The 18,886-nt window shown below is 38.5% G+C and overlaps 1 protein-coding gene across 6 annotated transcripts in view; it reads right to left on the bottom strand.

Moving 5' to 3' along the window:
• Positions 1 to 4,147: 4,147 nt before the first annotated feature.
• The window catches only part of GPCPD1 (glycerophosphocholine phosphodiesterase 1), a 53,848-nt gene continuing 39,109 nt past the window's right edge, over positions 4,148 to 18,886 (bottom strand). For 3 of the 6 annotated variants that reach the window (XM_027621093.2, XM_027621097.2, XM_027621095.2), the window contains 6 exons: positions 18,642 to 18,703; positions 16,713 to 16,778; positions 14,666 to 14,802; positions 14,016 to 14,151; positions 13,433 to 13,593; positions 4,148 to 7,617 (listed from right to left, as the gene is read on the bottom strand). In XM_027621093.2, coding sequence (XP_027476894.1) covers positions 7,428 to 7,617; positions 13,433 to 13,593; positions 14,016 to 14,151; positions 14,666 to 14,802; positions 16,713 to 16,778; positions 18,642 to 18,703 — 752 coding nt within the window. In that variant the 3' untranslated portion in view covers positions 4,148 to 7,427. Of the gene's footprint in view, positions 7,618 to 8,832; positions 8,905 to 13,432; positions 13,594 to 14,015; positions 14,152 to 14,665; positions 14,803 to 16,712; positions 16,779 to 18,641; positions 18,704 to 18,886 lie in introns of all 6 variants that reach the window. The other 3 variants (XR_003524538.2, XM_027621098.2, XM_027621096.2) reach the window with 3 other exon arrangements.

The following is an 18,886-nucleotide window of genomic DNA, read 5'->3' as shown; positions in this document are numbered from 1 at the left end:
CCAGAAAAGCCTGGCAAGTATAGGATAAAATGAAATAGCTTGAGAATGTTTAAAGAGATAAATGGACGTTATACTTCCATTAAAAAAAAAACTACAAAGTACGTAATATTTAAAATTCAATAAAAAGAGTAAGCTAGATACAGTGAAAGTGAACAAGTGAATTGGAAGACAACACTGAGGAAATCAATCATGTCCTCTCCTCCCCCCTCACACACACGTCTGACAGGCATCTCAAGAGTTCTTAGCCAAGGAGCCCTACCTTCAAATCACATCTCAATTAGGAGAACCAAAACAGGTCAGAGCAGAGCCGCTTCGGCTGAAGTGGAAGTGGGAGGACTTATCTGTCATTAAATGAGCTAATATCAGGCTAAAGCTTAGTGACTTTCCTTCTGTTGCTCTCTTGGACAACCGCTATACAATCTTTTTTTTTTTTTTTTTTTTTTAAGATTTTACTTATTTGACAGAGAGAGAGAGAGAGAGAGCACAAGCAGGGGAAGCGGCAGGCAGAGGGAGAGGGAGAAGCAGTCTCCCCGCTGAGCAAGGAGCCCAATGTGGGGCTTGATCCCAGGACCCTGGTATCATGACCTGAGCTGAAGGCAGCCGCTTAACCGACTGAGCCACCCAGGCACCCCCAATCTTGCATTTTTAAAAATATACAAATACCTCAATTAAATAAGCACGCTGAAGACAGAAGCTGCCTTTATTCTCCAAACCAAGGCCTTGACAAATACTTGATCATGGTTATACCTTAATGAATTACAATATAAGGGAATTCACTTCAATCAGACTAGCTAAAAACTAAAATAAGGTTCATATTTTATATGGTGCATACTTCCATTATTATAGAAACAACAGCTCCTTATATAGACTTTTTTTCTTCTTTCAGAAAGTAAAGTTCTTGTTCCCTTCTACTAAAACAGTATTTTTCCAAGGTCAACTCCATTCTGTTGTTATAGAACCAGAACTGTTTTTAGTATTGAAGTAGATTCAACTCAAGAAGGAAGAAAAGGGGGGGCGCCTGGGTGGCTCAGTCGTTAAGTGTCTGCCTTCGGCTCAGGTCCTGATCCCAGGGTCCTGGGATGGAGCCCCGCATCGGGCTCCCTGCTCAGTGGGAGGCCTGCTTCTCCCTCTCCCACTCCCCCTGCTTGTGTTCCCTGTCTTGCTGTGTCTCTCTCTGTCAAATAAGTAAAATTAAAAAAAAAAGGAAGAAAAGGTACAAAATAAATCCAAATTAGGTAGAATTTTACACACTAAATTTAAGAGCAGTAATTAATGAAACAGTAAAAACACTGCTCAATACTACTAAAGCCTAGTTAAAAAAAAAAAAAGATAGATCTTTGGCAATCTAATCAAGGCTAACTCCCTGCTTCATGCCAAAGAAAATATTAAGAATGAAAAAGTGGTCACATCTCAGAAGATTTTACATATATATGATACCCAGTATTTAGTTATGTGTGTATATATATATTACATATTATATAATATATACACACACTAATACTAAATACAACACATAGCTGGACAGACAAGTATTTTTTTTAAATCTAGGAAAACTGACTGGTTCTCCCCCAAAATATAAACTTAATAAAAAAGTAGAGAACACGAACAGGCTATAACTAAAGAAGAAACTGTGAGGGCAGGAGAAAAAAAAAAAAAAAACACTTGAAAATATGCACACAGTTTTATAGAAGCGCTTATCAAACCATCAACAAACAGAGGATACTAACATTATAAACACTGTTCCACATGATAGAAAAACCTGAAAGGCTAACTCAACTGACTTTATAAGGCTATCCTAATGGTCTCTAAAACTAGACATAAATAGCAGAAGAAAACTAAGTCAATCTGATTTATGAATATACATAATAAATCCTGAACGAATCAGCCAATCACTATCAAAAGAACACTAATAGGTTTTATACCAATTATTGAATGGTAATTCAACATTAGAAAATATATCAGCATCGTTCACTCCATTAAAATTAACAGATAAGTGAAAAACTGTGATTGTTTTCTAACTCCTCAAAAACTCACTGAATAAATTCCACACCTATCCCTTGAGGCTGGAGTGGAGCTGGGGGGAAGAGATCCTTTAGCAAATCAAGAAGAAAAAGAAGCTTCCTTAATTTGTTAAGGGTCATGTACTGGAATCCCCAGCAGCCATCAAATAATTTCCCATTACAGTCAGTAGAGAAACAAGGATGCCTACAATTGTTATTAGTTAACTGAAATAAGACAAGATAAAGAAAAAGCTGTTATTAAAAATCAGAAAAATGTACTTGCAGATATGATCAACTAGAAAATCCCACTTAAAATAACAAAATATTTTGAGTAATTGAATTCAGCGGAGTAGCTACAGACGAGATCAATAAAAATTAACTGCCTATTATTGAAGAAGATATGTAAGGAAAATGGGAATTATAAAAAAACCTCTTAAGTAGTTTTTTTAAATGTAAGAATAAACCTTAAAGAATATACAATATGTAAATGAAAAAACTCATTTTACTGGAAGATGTAAAAATTCTGAAAAAATGGAGACACCCTCTGTGTTCTGGATAGAAAGACTTCCTATTTTTAAAACATTAATCCTTCCCATACATTAATCTAGAAAATCAATCCAACACTGTTCAAAATCCCAATGGGCCTTTTCTGGCACTTGGTAAGATGATTCTATGCTATTAAGCAAAAGAACACGTGGAAGATTTTTTTTAATTGAAAAGAAAAACGGGCAACTGACTTATCACATATCATAATATAAAGTTCCATGATTTCTTATTGGTAACTTGTGATTAGTGTAATACTCCTGGGTGTCACTTACTGTGACATAGATCACTGCAGCAGGTGGGATAGGAACAGTTTTACCAGAAGGAAGAAGTTTTTTGGAGGTACATTACATTTGAGGTTGCCATTACACCTCCAAGTGGAGGCGCAAACAGACAGCTGGATGTGCAAATCTGGGCTTACGGGAGAAATCTGGGCTGCAGAGACACACTTGAAACTGTGGGACGGACTTTTACTAAACTTTGTTTTCTTCCTGTGACATTACACAATTTAGCTTTGCACATATGCAAGTAAGTTTCAGAAGCTCACTTATCCCAACTGCGTTTCTGTTTTTGGTCTGAGCAGGTAAGATGTATGCTTGGACAAATTTAGTGGAGGATTAGACAAATTAATTTCTGCACTTATTATTCCTGTACTAATACTACTTTCCTCGTTATTTTAAAATACATTTCTCTCATTTCCCTTTAAAATCCGTAAAAAAAAAATATCCTCTCCATTATCAGGATGGTTCCTTCATTCTCTCTGAACACACCACAAACACCACCCTACCCTGGCTTCTGATTTACGAAGGCTGTGCCCCAAAGTGGCTTCACAACTACTCTGATCTCTCTACCCCATTCTGCAAGGGCTCAAGAGCTTCAACCTATCATCTCTTCCTCTTATCTCCAACACACACTTGCATGGTCTTAATCATATGCTCTCTTGCATGTTAGACATTTCAAATCCATTTCTCAAACTATATAAACTAAGAGATTTTATTTGAGTAAATTTCTATTCAGGAACACAAAATAATGCAATGTTCCTCATATGGACACTTTGCTTCCTACCCCCAAAATACACAACCCAAATTTAAAATGCAAAGGAGTCATATCCAAATCTGAATTAACAGGACTCCACTGCCGACCTAGAGTACCAAAGCAGTCAACATGTGGAACAGAATGAGGCCAGCTGTGAAGAGAAAGAGCCAAGGCACAAAGGGCAGTGACGCTCCACCAGGGCTAGTGAGACAGCCAGCCCACGGGTCACCCGAGTCCTATCCCAGGCAGCACATCCCGCACACCCAGACCAGCGGCTGCAGGATTTAGGTGTATCAGCCCAGGAAGGGCCAGCCAGGCCTGGGGGAAAAGCTGGGCCTCGTCGTCCATTGAGTCCCATAATTGTCCTCATTCGGCACGGAGTAGAAAATCGGCTTGCAGTAAGCCGTCTGTGACCCCGAACCACGGGGACAGAGTGAGAACCCCACAAGTATACATGCAGACACACATGCACACGCATGCACACGAGCACACACGCTCCAGACAACAGAGCCAAGCAGGCCATACAAAACTGTATGTAGACTGTGAAACAATCTGATTAGGAAACTAGGATCGTTGCCACCGCCATTTATTTGTCTAGTTTGTAACTAAGGAGAGAACACTATAGCAGCGCTAGGAATTGCAAAGAGGTCCCTGCCCTTAAGGGGCTTACAATCTTAGGGAAATAGAACAGGCACATTAAAAAAACGGTAAGAAAGCACATGCTAACAAATGCCACAAGAATTCGGAAGGCAGCGTAGATTAAGAACACAGAATTAGGAATCACGAAACCCAGTTTAGTCCCAACCTCGTAAGCCAGTTAACTTCTCTGGGTTTAGTAGACCAGCTGCAAAATGAAGTAGTGAGATTTAGAGGCTGTAAGCATCTGTTTGCATCATGATTCTGATCAAAAGCTGAGCCAAGTTTTATGGAGGTGGCACCTGAGCTGGACACTGAAGGAAGACAGAGAAGGCATTTCAGACAAGGGAAGTGGTACTGAGGTAGGCGTAAGCGTGCGGTCTGGAGGGGAGAGGACACAAGCGACAACGGGAGTGAGGTAATGGGTGGCTGTGGTAGCCCGCAGGCACTACCGACACAGGAACGAACTGCATTCCTCACATGTACATCCAGTCAGTTACAGTACATAATTCCAGAGAGTAGAAAACACCAGAGAACAATGGTGGCATTTTATCAAACATTGCACTCAATTTCCAGAAAATATAAAATGATCTTAACATTATACCTCTACATTTAAAATTGGTATCAACAAACTGTTCCAACTGTCAAAATGTAAACCAAAGTTTACTTTCTTAGTAAACATAATTAAATCTAATTCAAAAGGACATTTGATACAAATTATATTATCCCAACAATTCCAACATTTATTTTCTACCATGTTCCATGCACTGTGGAAATAAAAAAGAGTATGACAAGTTCCCTGCCCTTGAAAGAGCCCGCAGCCTGGTGGGTGAGACAAACAACTATGCCTACCTAGAATGTACTAGGACGCATGGCATGATCAAGGTATGAACATAACGGCCATGGAGTAAAAGATGGATTCACACCCTTCTGCAGAAGTTTCAGCAAGAACTCAGAGAGAAAGGAGTCTGGCAGGGAGCGAGTCTGTGGGGAGGAGAGGGCTTCCAGGCAAAGGGCACATGGCTACAGACAGGGAATTGTGCAGGAGCGTGGCGTGGCCAGGGCCTACCATGGGTACAGTGTGGCCGGAGCAGAGCGTGCAGGGCAACAGCTAGTGATATGGAAGCCTGGACTCAGTCCTCTAGCAATGGGGAGCTACTGCTTGCTATGCTTTAACTGTCTGCTGACCCTGGTTTGCAAGGTCGGGAAGGGACAGGAAAGAAAGGGAGCAGTGAGGTTCTGTCTGGGGTATAAGCAACCCTTGTGTAAGCTCTTTGCGGCAAATTACACTGTTTGGGAAACTCCCCCCCCTCCCCATCACCTCTCCTTTCCCTTAATGATCTGTGAGTCTTCAACATGGAGCTGCATTGCCACTGGACTGGAAAGGCATAGGGGAGGAGAGCAACCGAACAAGACCGGAAACGCACACCTATGGCTAATCAACTTACCATAAGGTAACGGTCGCTGTATTGTACAAAGGTCTGTAGACAAAGAAAATGAAATTTCTTTTTAGGAGTTTTCTAAAACTGCCTAACTCACACCAAAGTGTTGGAAAATCTCATTCAATGTGGGAAAAGTATATAGAACCCTTGCAGAAGACTGCATTTCCTAAACTCTTTTCCATTAAATATCAGTGTTATAGCACAAGACCATGGGCATTCAAAGCCTGCCTTCACACAATTGATATTAAATCTCATAATTCATTGATATTAAATCACACAATTGCATTGTTTGGCTTTAAAAAAAAGATACAATGTGTAATTCCAAGTCTTAGGTTCTCAGCTAGTACTAAACTAAAACATCTCAATGCATGAATAAATTGCCTAGTGAAGAACATGCAGTAAAAGGCAGATGCAAATAAACTCATCACTTTAGGGTAGGATTCCAATTCCTAAGTTCCAATTTCTCATAATATTATAGAATCAAGTCTATAAAAGTAATACCTTCTTGAAATTTTGTTTTATAGGGAAGAAAATAAATCTGTATGTTTTATTTAACATTCGTTCTTAAGTTACAGTTATGCCAAAACAATCAGCATCTAATCAAAGAAACCTTAGTATAATCTTAAAAACACGCATATACATTTAGAAGGATCTTCTACATTTCTAAATAAATTACATGCCTGATATATATTAACCAACAAAGAATACCAATATGAGAATTCAGGACATTTATTTTTCTGCATGGAGATTTAACTACTGTACAACACACACACACACACACACAAACAAACCCACAAAGCAATGGTGCGTAATAGGTAGTGAGAGACACTTAAAATAAGCATATTGAAAACGCCTACAAACAGGGGTTTTTTTTTTTTTGTTTTTTTTTTAGGCAACAAAATATTTTCAGTCCTTGACACCTTCTCACACTCACCTAGCACCACAGATGCAAGGACTTACAGTAAACGTGTACAATCTCATGCTTAAAACCTAAAGCATGCATTGAATAGAATTTATACATTATGATATGATCTACTCTAATAAGTATGCAATACATACTTCTAATGTTTTATACATTAAATTACCCTGCAGCATTTTTTGAAACTTTAACATTATGCAAAACAACTTTTTGAAAGACTTATGAAACAAGCTCTCAAGGATCACCTGCAGGCTGTTTACACAGGCACTGGTTTGGTTAAGTGGGAGAAGGCAGCAGCCTCAAGGTTCATACTGAATGAAAATGGTGTCTGTGCATGTCAATCCATGTAAAAAATACATATATACATAGATGGCACAAAGATTTGTGCAGTTGGAATCACCAGTGCAAATGCATGCATTTGAGGTACTTATTTTTTCCATGGTCAGGTATAATTATGCATAGTCATGTTCCCCAAGTGCTAAATGTTTCAGACCTGATCAAATGAAAGCTGTAAGAACTGTAAATATAAGACATTTATAGAGTTAATTTCAAAGCACTATGCTTTTAATGAACATCTGTTTAACATTATATGTTTACATATTTAGTTTAATAGGTTTGTCAACGAATAAATTTTCTCATTGTAAAGAGACTGACTGGTAATTATACCTGGCCAAGTGATTTAAATAGCATACGTGAAATTCTAGCAAGAATTGTAGTGAAAGAGTAAAATACTTCATTATTGCTTCATTGGACTGAGAAACCTAGAAGGCATAGATCAACGATGCTCAATGATGAAAAGTCAATACCCAGAACAGCGGTGCATGCCCCAAAATGGCCTCTGCCCAATACAAACTAAGCGCTCTCCACGTTATCAATGCCGTTGGCATCCACATGGATACCAGGCTCCCCACACAAAGACGAGGGAACAAAGCGGCTAACAGTGGGACACAAACAGCTCTTAAGCTCTGGCAATTCTTGCTTCAGGCGTTCCAACTGCTCCACTTGGAATATATTTGGCTGTTCAGGCATCCAATCATATATCCTATGATGAAACAAACACAAAACACATAAAATAGTGTAATTTTATGGTTTACTTAAGACCTGTCTGACTTAACCTTTTCCGGGCAATTTGATTACAGAATAGCTGGAACATCCATCGTACGACAGCCCCCTTCCCTTTTTAAAAGATGTAAGTATCAGTTCAATTTAAAAATACTTCTTCTCCATCTTTCCAACAACACAGAACAGCAGCATGTCCTTATGTGCCCATAATGAAAAAGAACGGATTACAAAGCAACTGAATCAGAAAATGAAATAAACCTGTAGTTTCCTAGTGATTGATTCTTCAGGTATCTTCTCTCCAAGCCAATCAACTGGCAATGCCGTATTTTACAGATGGGAAGCTATTAAGAGGCAGAGTTGGAATTCATACCCAGCTGTGACTTCAAAGCCCTGAAGATCTGCACTGTGAGAACTGTCCAAAGTTGTGCAGCCTAGGCCGACGTACCCATAGTTCAGAGGCCAGAAAAAGCCCCATGTGACAATGACAGCACCACACTGCCCATCAGCAGAGACAGGATGGCCTTCCAGGCCTAAATGTGAGGGCCAGGCAACTCGTGAGGTGCTACAACAGAGGTCGTTTTGACATCATAGTAGGAAAGAATTTCTAAGAGAATGAGAAGTGACCTCCGGGTCAAGATATCAGACCAAAAACAGAAGCAACTATACTTTCTTTGTACATTCCGTTAAAAAGAAAATAAAGGGATTAAAAAAGAATCCATGCGTATGGGAAAAAAAAACAAAGAAACACAGCAACAAAATTTTGGAAGCTGGAAAACAGATGCATAAGTAATAACAAAGTGTTTCAGTTAGCAGAACGGAAAAGGCCAAATCGCAAGCCAGTAGTGGAAAACATGAAAAGGCTGAGTTAAAAGCAGCACCAGATTCCCCTAGAACTGGGGAAGGGGGGAGGGGGGCAGCTAAAACAGGGAAGATGAGTGAAGGCTCTGAGCAGCAGTAAGCATCTCCCTTCCTTCTAACTTCCTGCCATGGAGGCTGCCCAGCGTCCCGCTCCCCCACTTAGGTTGATTTCGAGAACTTAACAGGAAAGCTCTTGGAATGGAGGACTAGAAGACCAGGTGAGGGTTCGGGCATTTTACAAAAGCCACCAGCACCAGGGGAATTAGAGACAGTCCATACATATAACACATGCAAAATTCAGAGGCATGCCCTCCCTTCCCGAGCTCTCTTCCCTTACCTGAATCCCAAGAACCCTGGGAGCCAGATCTGGATCCTCTAGGTAGTTTATATAGATTCTTCTGTGAGGAATCTGGTCAGCCAAAAAGTAAAGTTCTAAATCTACTGACATCAGAAGTATGACCAAACAGGCCACCCAGATCACCCCACAGTGAAATCCAAGTTAACAAGCCCCATTCACACACTCAGAGCCTTCAACAAGCTTTTTAGATCCCAATTTCTTACCATGAGAAGCAGCCAAGGATTTCCAAATAACTGAGGAAAGCTTCTAACATGTAAGATACTGAGTGAGAGAAGAAAATTCCAAAGACAAAAAAAAAAAAACAAAAAAAAACCCTTGATGCCTTCACAGAAATAGTTCATTGAACCAAAAGAGGATGTTATATATAGAAGAAAAAAGAGCATTCAGAGAAAAAAGACAGTTCTTAAAACTAAAGACAGAATATAGAACTCAATAGAACAGTGGATGATAAATTTGGAGAAATCTTTCAAAGTAGAGCAAAAAGACAAAGATAGAAAATAGGAGAAAACATAAGAATTAGAAGTCTGGTCCAAGAGTGAATAATATGTAAACTAAAGGATTTCGGGGGGGGGGGGGCGAAAAACGAAGAGACAAAAATCAAAGAATAATTCACAAAAATCTCTGTATCTTCAAGGACATGTATCAACAGATTAAATGGGCTGCTGTGTGCCCAGCACAAGGGATGAAACCAGACCCACACCAAGATCCATTTCTATGAAACTTGACAACTCTGGTGACAAGAAGACTCTGCAAGCTTCCAGATAGGAAACAAAGAAATCACATGCGCGGGAACCCTCCTCAACAGTAACACTGAAACTGCAACTGTGAATGTGATGGAGAAATGTTTTTAAAATTCTAAAAGAAAATGATTTCCTAACATGAAATTTTATGCCCAGCCACAATACTTCCAGACATGCAAGACCAAACATTTACTTTCCATGTCCTCCTTTCTCAAGAAGATGCTGAAGGATGTGTTCCATAAAAATGACAGGAAAGCAAAAAAGATCTGGACTACAGGAGATGGGAGCTCTGACACAGGGATGGTCAGGGAGCAATTTTCACTCAGGATGACAGCGGTGCCCAAAGAAGTCAATGAGTCTACACTAGAGCAGTCTGAGTGAAAAGGAAGGCGTGTGAGGGACTCTCATCACTCCAAGAGGGCCACTGCCACTCGACCAGCATTGTACCCTAAGGACAGAGTGCCCTAGTGAGCCTGAATCAGAATCTTACTTATATGTGGCTTGTCTTAACCATGTGCTGCTGCTGATAAACTGACAGCTTGTTATGCACTGGCCCACTCCTGAGTACTGGTAGCAGGCTACAATGGGTACAGAACCACCCACTTCACAGGACCATATTCCTTATGTACTTCCAATACCTGACCCATAGACAGATGCCTTACAATGGGTTGCAAAACAAGTATGGAAAGTTAAAACTAGCATTTAAAAAGGTGAAGGCCAGTGGCAAAATGGACTAGCATTTCAAAAGTACACATACAAATAGAAAATATCCAAGGGCCATTATTTTTAAAAATTGTTTCAGGTACATACTTGTAGATATACATATCAATGTGTGTACTTGTTCACAATGTAGAATGCATTTCTAACTGGGTTGAGTCAAAATGGTTTGAAAATCACTGCCCTACAGAAACTTTACACATGTATTCTAGAAGGCCTGGTTCAACAATGTTTACAGCAAACACTGCAAAAGCAAAAACTTGGCAACTACCTAAGTGTTCTCATATAAAATAAATTGTGATGGAAACATAGCCATGAATATTACATAGCCACAAAGATGAATAAATTATAGCTATATACAACAAATAGATTAATTTTAAGAACATAACAAATGGGGAAAAAAGTACAAATAAAGTTTAAAGAATGGTATATTATTTAGTGATAGAAATAAGAATTTAAAATTTTTACAAAGAGAATAATAATTTGATAAGCAGTTATATCTAAGGGAGGAGATAAGGGAATTGAATTAGGGAGAGGCATATGGGAGACTTCAAATCTAATGATAATGTTCTTTAAACATGGGTGTCTGTTACTGGATTTATCTTTTAATCATTTGAGCAGACACAGTAATCTTTTTTATAAAAAGAGGAAACATTGCCTAATTACTTTATGAGGTAAGTACTTTCCCCATACCAAAATGAGACAACGACCAGTTGAGAAAGGTAAATTAAAGGTCATCTTACTCATTATCACAAATGCAAAAATCCCAAATATCAGCAACTCAAACATAGCTCTTTATATGAGATAATGTACCACAAAACCATGATTAAATGTAAAATCTACAATGTGTTATTGCCTTTGAGCGAGAAAAGAAATCAGTTTTGATCAACTAAAACACCCACTCTCATCAATTCTCCCCAACATAAAACAGATCAAAGGCTCCAAAATCACTAATCGTTCAAAACCTTCTCTATTACGTCTAGATTTGATAATAAAAAAATTAGCATAAGCACATTACATACCAGAAGAAACAGCTAAAGAAACATTAGGGTGGGGCACCTGGGTGGCTCAATTGGTTAAGTGCGATTTTGGCTTAGGTCATGATCTCAGGGTCATGAGACTGAGCCCCGAGTCAGGCTCCACACAGTGGGAATGGAGCTTGCTTAAGATTCTCTCTCCCTCTGCCCCCTACCCGCTCGTTCTCTCTTAAAATAAAAAACATTCGGCCACAGGAACTCAGCGAAAAACAATGAAAGGGACAGGCATAGGGAACTGCTGGTTTTTACTGTAAACCTTATACACACACTTCTTTGATTAAAACATTAAAAAACAAAACAAAAGAACCCAACAACTTTCAAGGGTAAACACAACTCTTAACAGACCCTAGCGGGAGCCCCGTCCTAAGCTGTCTCCTCAATGTCTTCCACACCTTCAACATAGTCCTGCCCTGAGTCACGCTATTGCTTCTGACTAAAACTCAAATCCTGTCAAAGCAAACTTAGCCACCCCCAAAAACCAACTCAATGCTTCCTCTTTAAAATTATTCTTATTGACCCTGGGCCAGGAAGATTACTCACTTTCTTCAGGGCCTTTTATATCACAAAGTATCTTCCTGTTGTCCATTACATGTCACATTTTGGCTCCAAACAAGTAAGGCTTCTTACTTGGTTACCAAGATCCTTCAAAGGATCTGCCTAAAATGTGTACACCCTACAAAGTCATACAGAGTTTGTCTCAGAATACATTTTCTTGCCTGAAAATATTTGCAGTCATTCCTTCCTCCTCCTCAAAGAAATATTCTTCAGAAATTTTGCTAAAGCCAGCACTTCTTTCAAATGGTTACTCTAAAAATTTTTATCTTCCTTTAATTAGTTGGAAGTGTATAAGTGGTATTAACTATACAGGACAAACAGTAAAGTGAACTACATCCAAGGAAAGAAATTTTTTTAAAGCAGGCCTCGTAAGAATTTCATCACTTACTCTTTATAGGATGTTGCTCAAGTATTAGCAAGCCTGCTAACCCCTCAGCGGACTAAATGACATCCCTTCTAACCCCAAATTTCTTTATATTAAAGCAATCTTTTCGTCTCTCCCATTAGTGGCTCTCAAACATATCATAAACACACCTAGGGAGCTTTTAAAAAAAAGGAAAAAAACTTTTGTTCAACAAATATTTGAACCCCTACTGTGTGTCACACATTGTTCTAACTTTTGGAGACACAGGAGTGAACAAAAACAGGCAAAGAGCCTGTCCTCATGGAGCTTATGTTTGTGTCGGTGTGTTGGGGTGGGAGCTGGAGGAAGAAAGATGGGCATCAGCTCATGTGGGGCCTTGGAAGGATCTTGGATTTTACTTTAGGTGACAAAGAGACCCATGGGAGTTTTATGCAGTAACACGATCTGATTCAGTTCGAACAGGCTCCCCTCTGGCTGCTGTGCTGAGAACAGAGAGCAAGGAGGCATAGATAAAGGAGTGGACAGTAAGCAGATGGACTTCAATAAGCCACATGAGAAATGAGGTTGTCTTAGCAGAGAGTGACAAGAGTCAATATGGTGAGTAGATACATTCAGGGTATATTCTGAAGACAGAAATCAACAAGATTCTGTTTGACTGGTTTTAGAGTATGAGTTTAAGAATAGAGCCACGAAAGACTCCAAGGATTTGGACTGAGAAACCAGAAAGACAGGAGTTGCCATGTATATTGAAATCAGGAAGTCTAGAGAAAGGACAGGTGTTGATAGCTGGATATAAAAATGTAAGCGGTCAGGGGAAAGAGACAAAGGTTGGAGATACAAAAATTGGAGAATAAAGGTATGAAAAACCAAAGAAGTGGATGAGATTCCCAAGAAAGTTGGTGCAGACAGAGAGGTCTGGGGGAGACAGCCCCCCCAACCCCCAAGATGACAGCACATCTGGCGTAGAGCCCAGTCGTCCAAATGTTTAATAAGCTTCCCACATGGTTGTGCTATACTCCAGAGTTTGAAAAATTCCACTGACAAATGTTGAGATAAACCTCAGGCTGAACTACAGAATTTTAGTAAGTTTAGTATTATTTTTAATTTTATAAAACAACTATTTTTTTTCTAACAATCCATGAAAACTTTTCATGAAAAACAAATACCTATCATAAATTAGACCATTAACTCCAAGTTCCTTCAGTTTCTTTCTGTTTTCGGGATCGTTGGTATCATCACCCCAGCAGAATATGACTAGTCCCTTAGCTTTTGCCTCCTGAATATAGGATGGGTTTCTGAGCAGGTCTTCAGTATGTGCATTTATCCCCTAAAAGAAGAAAAAAAAGTTACTCATGAAAAAGTAACTAATATTATTAACTACAAATGCTAAATGATCACAATCTCCATCAGTGTTCCCCAAAGTAGACTGGGCAGAGAAAAAAATGTGAGAACTTTTTCTTCTAATTTATTTTATCAAACAAATTTACAGTCAAGCCATTTTAGATGATTCATAAAATCCACTCTGAAACTTACTTAACCTAGGCCCGCAAGAAAATATTTTGTCGTTCATTTAACTGCTTTCCATTCTGAGATCTAATATACTTATTTAAGTAGAGCTATCAGCTTGTTAGAAATGTGTCAAAACTAACCAATCAGAGGTGTAAAATAACATGAAAACTTATTTACTACTGCTCTAAGACATTTCTTAAAAAATTAAAATAGTAATAAAAAAAATTAAGCATAACTTACCAGTAGGTTTTCAAACTGTGCAAAGCTCATTGCAATGGGGGTTGTCCGAGATCTGAGGTCCATGAGTTCAGGGTAAATATCAGATTTTCCTTGAGTCAAAAATAATATGGGGTACTTGTTCTGCTTCTGCCGAACCCTAAAAAAAGACAATTTAAAAATACTTTTCATCAGGGAGATAATTCTAATATACTGTTTTAGAATTTTAGGAAACTCTAAAAATATAAAGAAACCACCTCCCCCAAAAGACCATAATCCCATTATTGAGATATAATCGCCATTAACATGTACTGCATCTTTCAATCAAAAAGAAAAATTTTAAATCATTCTATACAAGAGCTAAAATATTCTCAGCAACGGGCAACAAGAAAGCCCTTGAGGGCTTACAATTTGGTAAAGAGGAGGTTACAGGCCTACAAAATGAAACACAGGGCGTGAGGTACTAGGATCCAGTGGGTGTGGAGTTCACTGGAGGAGTTGGGAGGGCATCCTGCAGGCAGTCCTAAAGGGATGTGAAGATATATATAACCTGACTGAAAGGTCAAGTCAAGGGTGAAATCTGGGCAACCTCCCTACCTCCAACCACAATCTTTGTACCCTAAGTACCAGCTACTGTCGAAGAGTATAGGTGAAAAAAACTGAATATTACTCACATTGTGCAAATATCTGCATCAAATGAAGAAAACACTATTCTCCTCTTCCCAGAATTTTCTAAGACAGTTTTTAAAATTATATCCAAAAACATATTCATGTCAAAATACGTTGATAAGTTACCATCCCACATTCCATCCTATGTGGAAGAAATAAACAGGAAAACAAAAGTCATTAGATACCCTAGAATCAGTGCCAGAAAAAAAATCTTGGGAACATCTAATCCAACTCTTATTTTACATGTGGAAAGCAGAGGCCTAAAAAGATTAAGTAACTTGCCCAAGACCACACAGCTACTTAGTGATAGTGCAGCTGTCAAAATTCAGGTAGAGACACTTAGATACAAAGCAGTTATACCATCAGTAAACTTTTCCTTTAATAAAGTTAACAAAATAAAAAGCTAAAACTCTGGAAATCTGCACTCTACTGAAGTTAAAATATTTTTATATAGGGGTGCCTGGGTGGCTCAGTTGATTAAACGTCTGACTTCAGCTCAGGTCATGATCTCAGGGTCCTGGGATCGAGCCCCACATCAAGCTCCTCGCTCAGCAGGGAGTCTGCTTATCCCTCTTCCTTTCCCCTCCCACGCTCATACTCTCTCTCAAATAAATAACATCTTAAAAAAATATTTCTATAATCTTCATGAACTGTAAGACAAAAGGACTTCATTTGCTAATTCATTACAAAAAACAATTTTTTTGTTTTTAAAGATTTTATTTATTTATTTGACAGAGAGAGAGACACAGCGAGAGAGGGAATACAAGCAGAAGAAGTGGGAGAGGGAGAAGCAGGCTTCCCGCCGAGCAGGGAGCCCGACGCGGGGCTCGATCCCAGGACCCTGGGACCACAACCTGAACCGAAGGCAGATGCTTAACAACTGAGCCACCCAGGCGCCGCCCCCCCCTTTTTAAAGTAGGCTCCATGCCCAGTGTGGAGTCCAATGAGGGGCTTGAAGTAATGACCCAGAGATCAAGACCTGAGTTGAGACCAAGAGTTGGATGCTCAACCAACTGAGCCACCCAGGACCCCCCCCGACAAAAAAAACCCAGGTTATTATTAATTACTAATTAAAAACCTCATTCTTTGACTCTTAAGACATATCAAGTACCCTCAAATACCATTCTCTAAATATAGCTAAGACACTAAAAGAGCCCTGTTGATATTCAAATATTGGATGTTTTATATATTAGTCATTAAATCCTAAAAGCTCAGAAAACTAAAAATCACTTAAGAAAAATCACTTACTATGTTAACTGGGACTAGCTTATCATAAACAGTACTTAGAAGGCAAGATCTGAGGGCAGTTATAGATTATTCTAATCAAAACAAATTCCAGCATATTGCTCTGATTGCCCAATCATACCTGAATTAGCCACTTTCAGCACCCCCCAGGCCCAACAACCCTCTTATGCACCCCAACCATTTATACGTATCCCCATCTGATATATTCAATAGTTAATTGTTTTCCTCAACTAGACTGTAAGTTCCAAGAAGGCAAGGTTTATTCTGTTTGTTCACTACCTGAACCCAGCACCCACAAAATGCCTCACCCACAGCAGCTTTTCAATATAAATTGTTGAGCAAAAAAATGACTAAATCTGGGAATGATTTAAAACACACCTGCAGAAATTTCTTTTCTTGGTTAACTATTACTAGCTACTACTGCCACTTAACAGAAAACTGCTTAGGGAATTATTTAAAATATATGTTTAGATGGAGAGTAAGAAAATAAAAACTAATCAGTTATAAAGTTAACTGTCCAGTTTTCACTGTTCATTTTATAAGTATATCCAGAAACCATCCATATTAATGTGCACGAGACACATGTAAATTGACATTTATACTACAATACATTCATCACTACTTTCAAGTACTCACATATAGTATAATGATAAAGTATGCTTTATTAAAAAGGTCCAATAATGGTGGAAGAAGCCACAGTAAGATTTCAGCTTCACTTTTCCATTAAAATAAGGAGATGGGAACAAACGCATTTAAAGAAATGAGGGGGAGAGAGAGGAAGAAGGTGTTCTGTCAAGGATTACTTACCCTCTGTTGGCAGATCCATTTTATTTCTATGTTAAACCCTACATCTTCTGGCAAAGACTCTAAAACCTAGAGTTTTGTTTGTTGGAGGTGAATTTTGTTTTGATTTTGGTGAGATGAATGGCAGAATAAGAGAAGAAAAAAAGAAGAGAATTATTACCAAAAGCAACCTATAGTAAAACATATCACTAAGTAAGGATAAAATGTTTTGTGCCTTCAGCATAAACCACTATCTTTTCTCATAACCAAACTAACAACCTTGTTGATGATTAAGTTAAATAAGGAAGTCAAACAAAAGCAGTAGTCTTAGGCAACATCTGTGATGGCAGAACTACCACAAAGATGCATCTTTAACCTCAAATCCTTTCACCATCATAGGTCTTGGGTCTGCACTAACCAGTTGCATAGAAAGTACAATACCTAAAACTGTGTACTCAACTTCATGTGGGGCTTTTTGACTTTCTTCTCTGATACCTCTAGGCTTATTTTATTTAATGTACCTATCATGTTTTTACCGGACTAATACAAAATTAGAAAAATAAGGACAATAGTGTATATTAGTATTGAGACTGCTAAACATCAAATTTACAAAGAGTCTCCTTTAAATTGAGATTTTAGGGGCACCTGGGTGGCTCAGTCTGTTAAGCAACCCACTCTTGATTTCAGCTCAGGTCAAGATCTCAGTGTCATGAAATCGAGCCCGGCATAGGGCTCTGCACTGAGCCTGAGCCTGCTTAAGACTCTCTCTCCCCCTCTCCCTCTGCCCCTCCCCCCCAGCACCTCCACTTGAGCTCTTTCCCTTTCTTAAAAATAAACAAACAGATTTTATTTGGCCTTTTTTGGTTTTAAAATTTCTGTGATTAAATTATAGTGACAGTGGCAAAGTACGCGAATAAAAGTGTGTTTAACTTATTTGGCTAAGTAAATGTTAAATCGTTAATGTACAGTTTTTTTAAAAGTTGTTTTTAATCACAAGTCTAGGAATCATGAGATTTCTCAGAACTAAACGATTTCAGATTTCTGAACCAGAAGGAATGACGTTACTTGGCTGGCCTTCACAAATATCTGGAAAATTATTCCAATCATGTTTTAGGAGCTCTCTTGTAGGTTCTTTTCTGTTGTGTGAATAATCATGATAAACTGTTGCCTAAGACATCTACTGTACCTGACATCAGAAAAAGACAATGGAGAAGAACAGAAGTTAGGAAATGGAGCCAGTAGGGGAAAAAAGCAGACCCAGCTGAGCAAGGAGTGCCCGGCATCCACAAGGGCTTGCCTAATACGGTAAAGAGATTCCTGTATGAATTGTGTCTAGTTTTGAAATCTTCATGCTAGTATTTGTTATACTTTTTTGAGCGAATTCTTGAAATTTGTGTCTCATTTTGAGTAATGAGAATACTTATATTCTTTGGTTGGAGAATCTCATTTCTTTCTAAAAGCTAAGGAATAGTTTGGTTTTGTTTTTTTTTTCTTCAGGTTTTTATTTACCAATTATCTCTACACCCACATGGGGCTAGAACTCACGACCCAAGATCAAGAGTCGCATGCTCCTCTGACTGAGCCAGCCAGGCGCCCCGGAACAGTTTTAAATATTGTAAAAATGCTCTTCCACCATCACATGTCCCTCCCGCCCCTTTTTCTGTGCCCTCTATTTCTTGTTTATATAGAGAAATATGTGAATTTCCTGTTCTTACCAAATTAACCCATTGAGGTGGGGATTTTTATTCATTTGAGCAGATAGGTTACTCTTAAAAAGTAGCATAGGTACACCATACAAAAATATATCTTCTCTAAAAAGAATCAATGACAAGTTTATATAAATGCTGTCTTTGACACAGCCTTTTTAGTGCCCATCTAAGAGACCAAAATAACTTATTTAGTTATAACAGAATTAATGAGATAGCCTTGTGCTAGTTTCCCTAAGGAACTTACCATCTTAAGAGAAGGAAACGGCTGATTTTCAGAAAAAGAATTTTCTTCCTCAACCACAGATTCTGAAAATTTAAATTACAAAAGCTCAGTAGATAAAATACCATTTTATCACTAAGATCTTATCCTAAACTCTTAAAACAAAAGACGCAGAGGTAATTATGAGATCCTTTCATATGTAGTATTTTTGAAGGTTCTTATGTTTAACCATTAAGACCTCCTTTTTGAAATAATACTTAACATAGTTT

This window comes from Zalophus californianus, chromosome 8 (genome assembly GCF_009762305.2).
Source record: "Zalophus californianus isolate mZalCal1 chromosome 8, mZalCal1.pri.v2, whole genome shotgun sequence".
Lineage (NCBI taxonomy): Eukaryota > Metazoa > Chordata > Mammalia > Carnivora > Otariidae > Zalophus > Zalophus californianus.
Note: the sequence above shows the minus strand (reverse complement) of the source record. Positions and strands in the feature narration are given on the sequence as shown.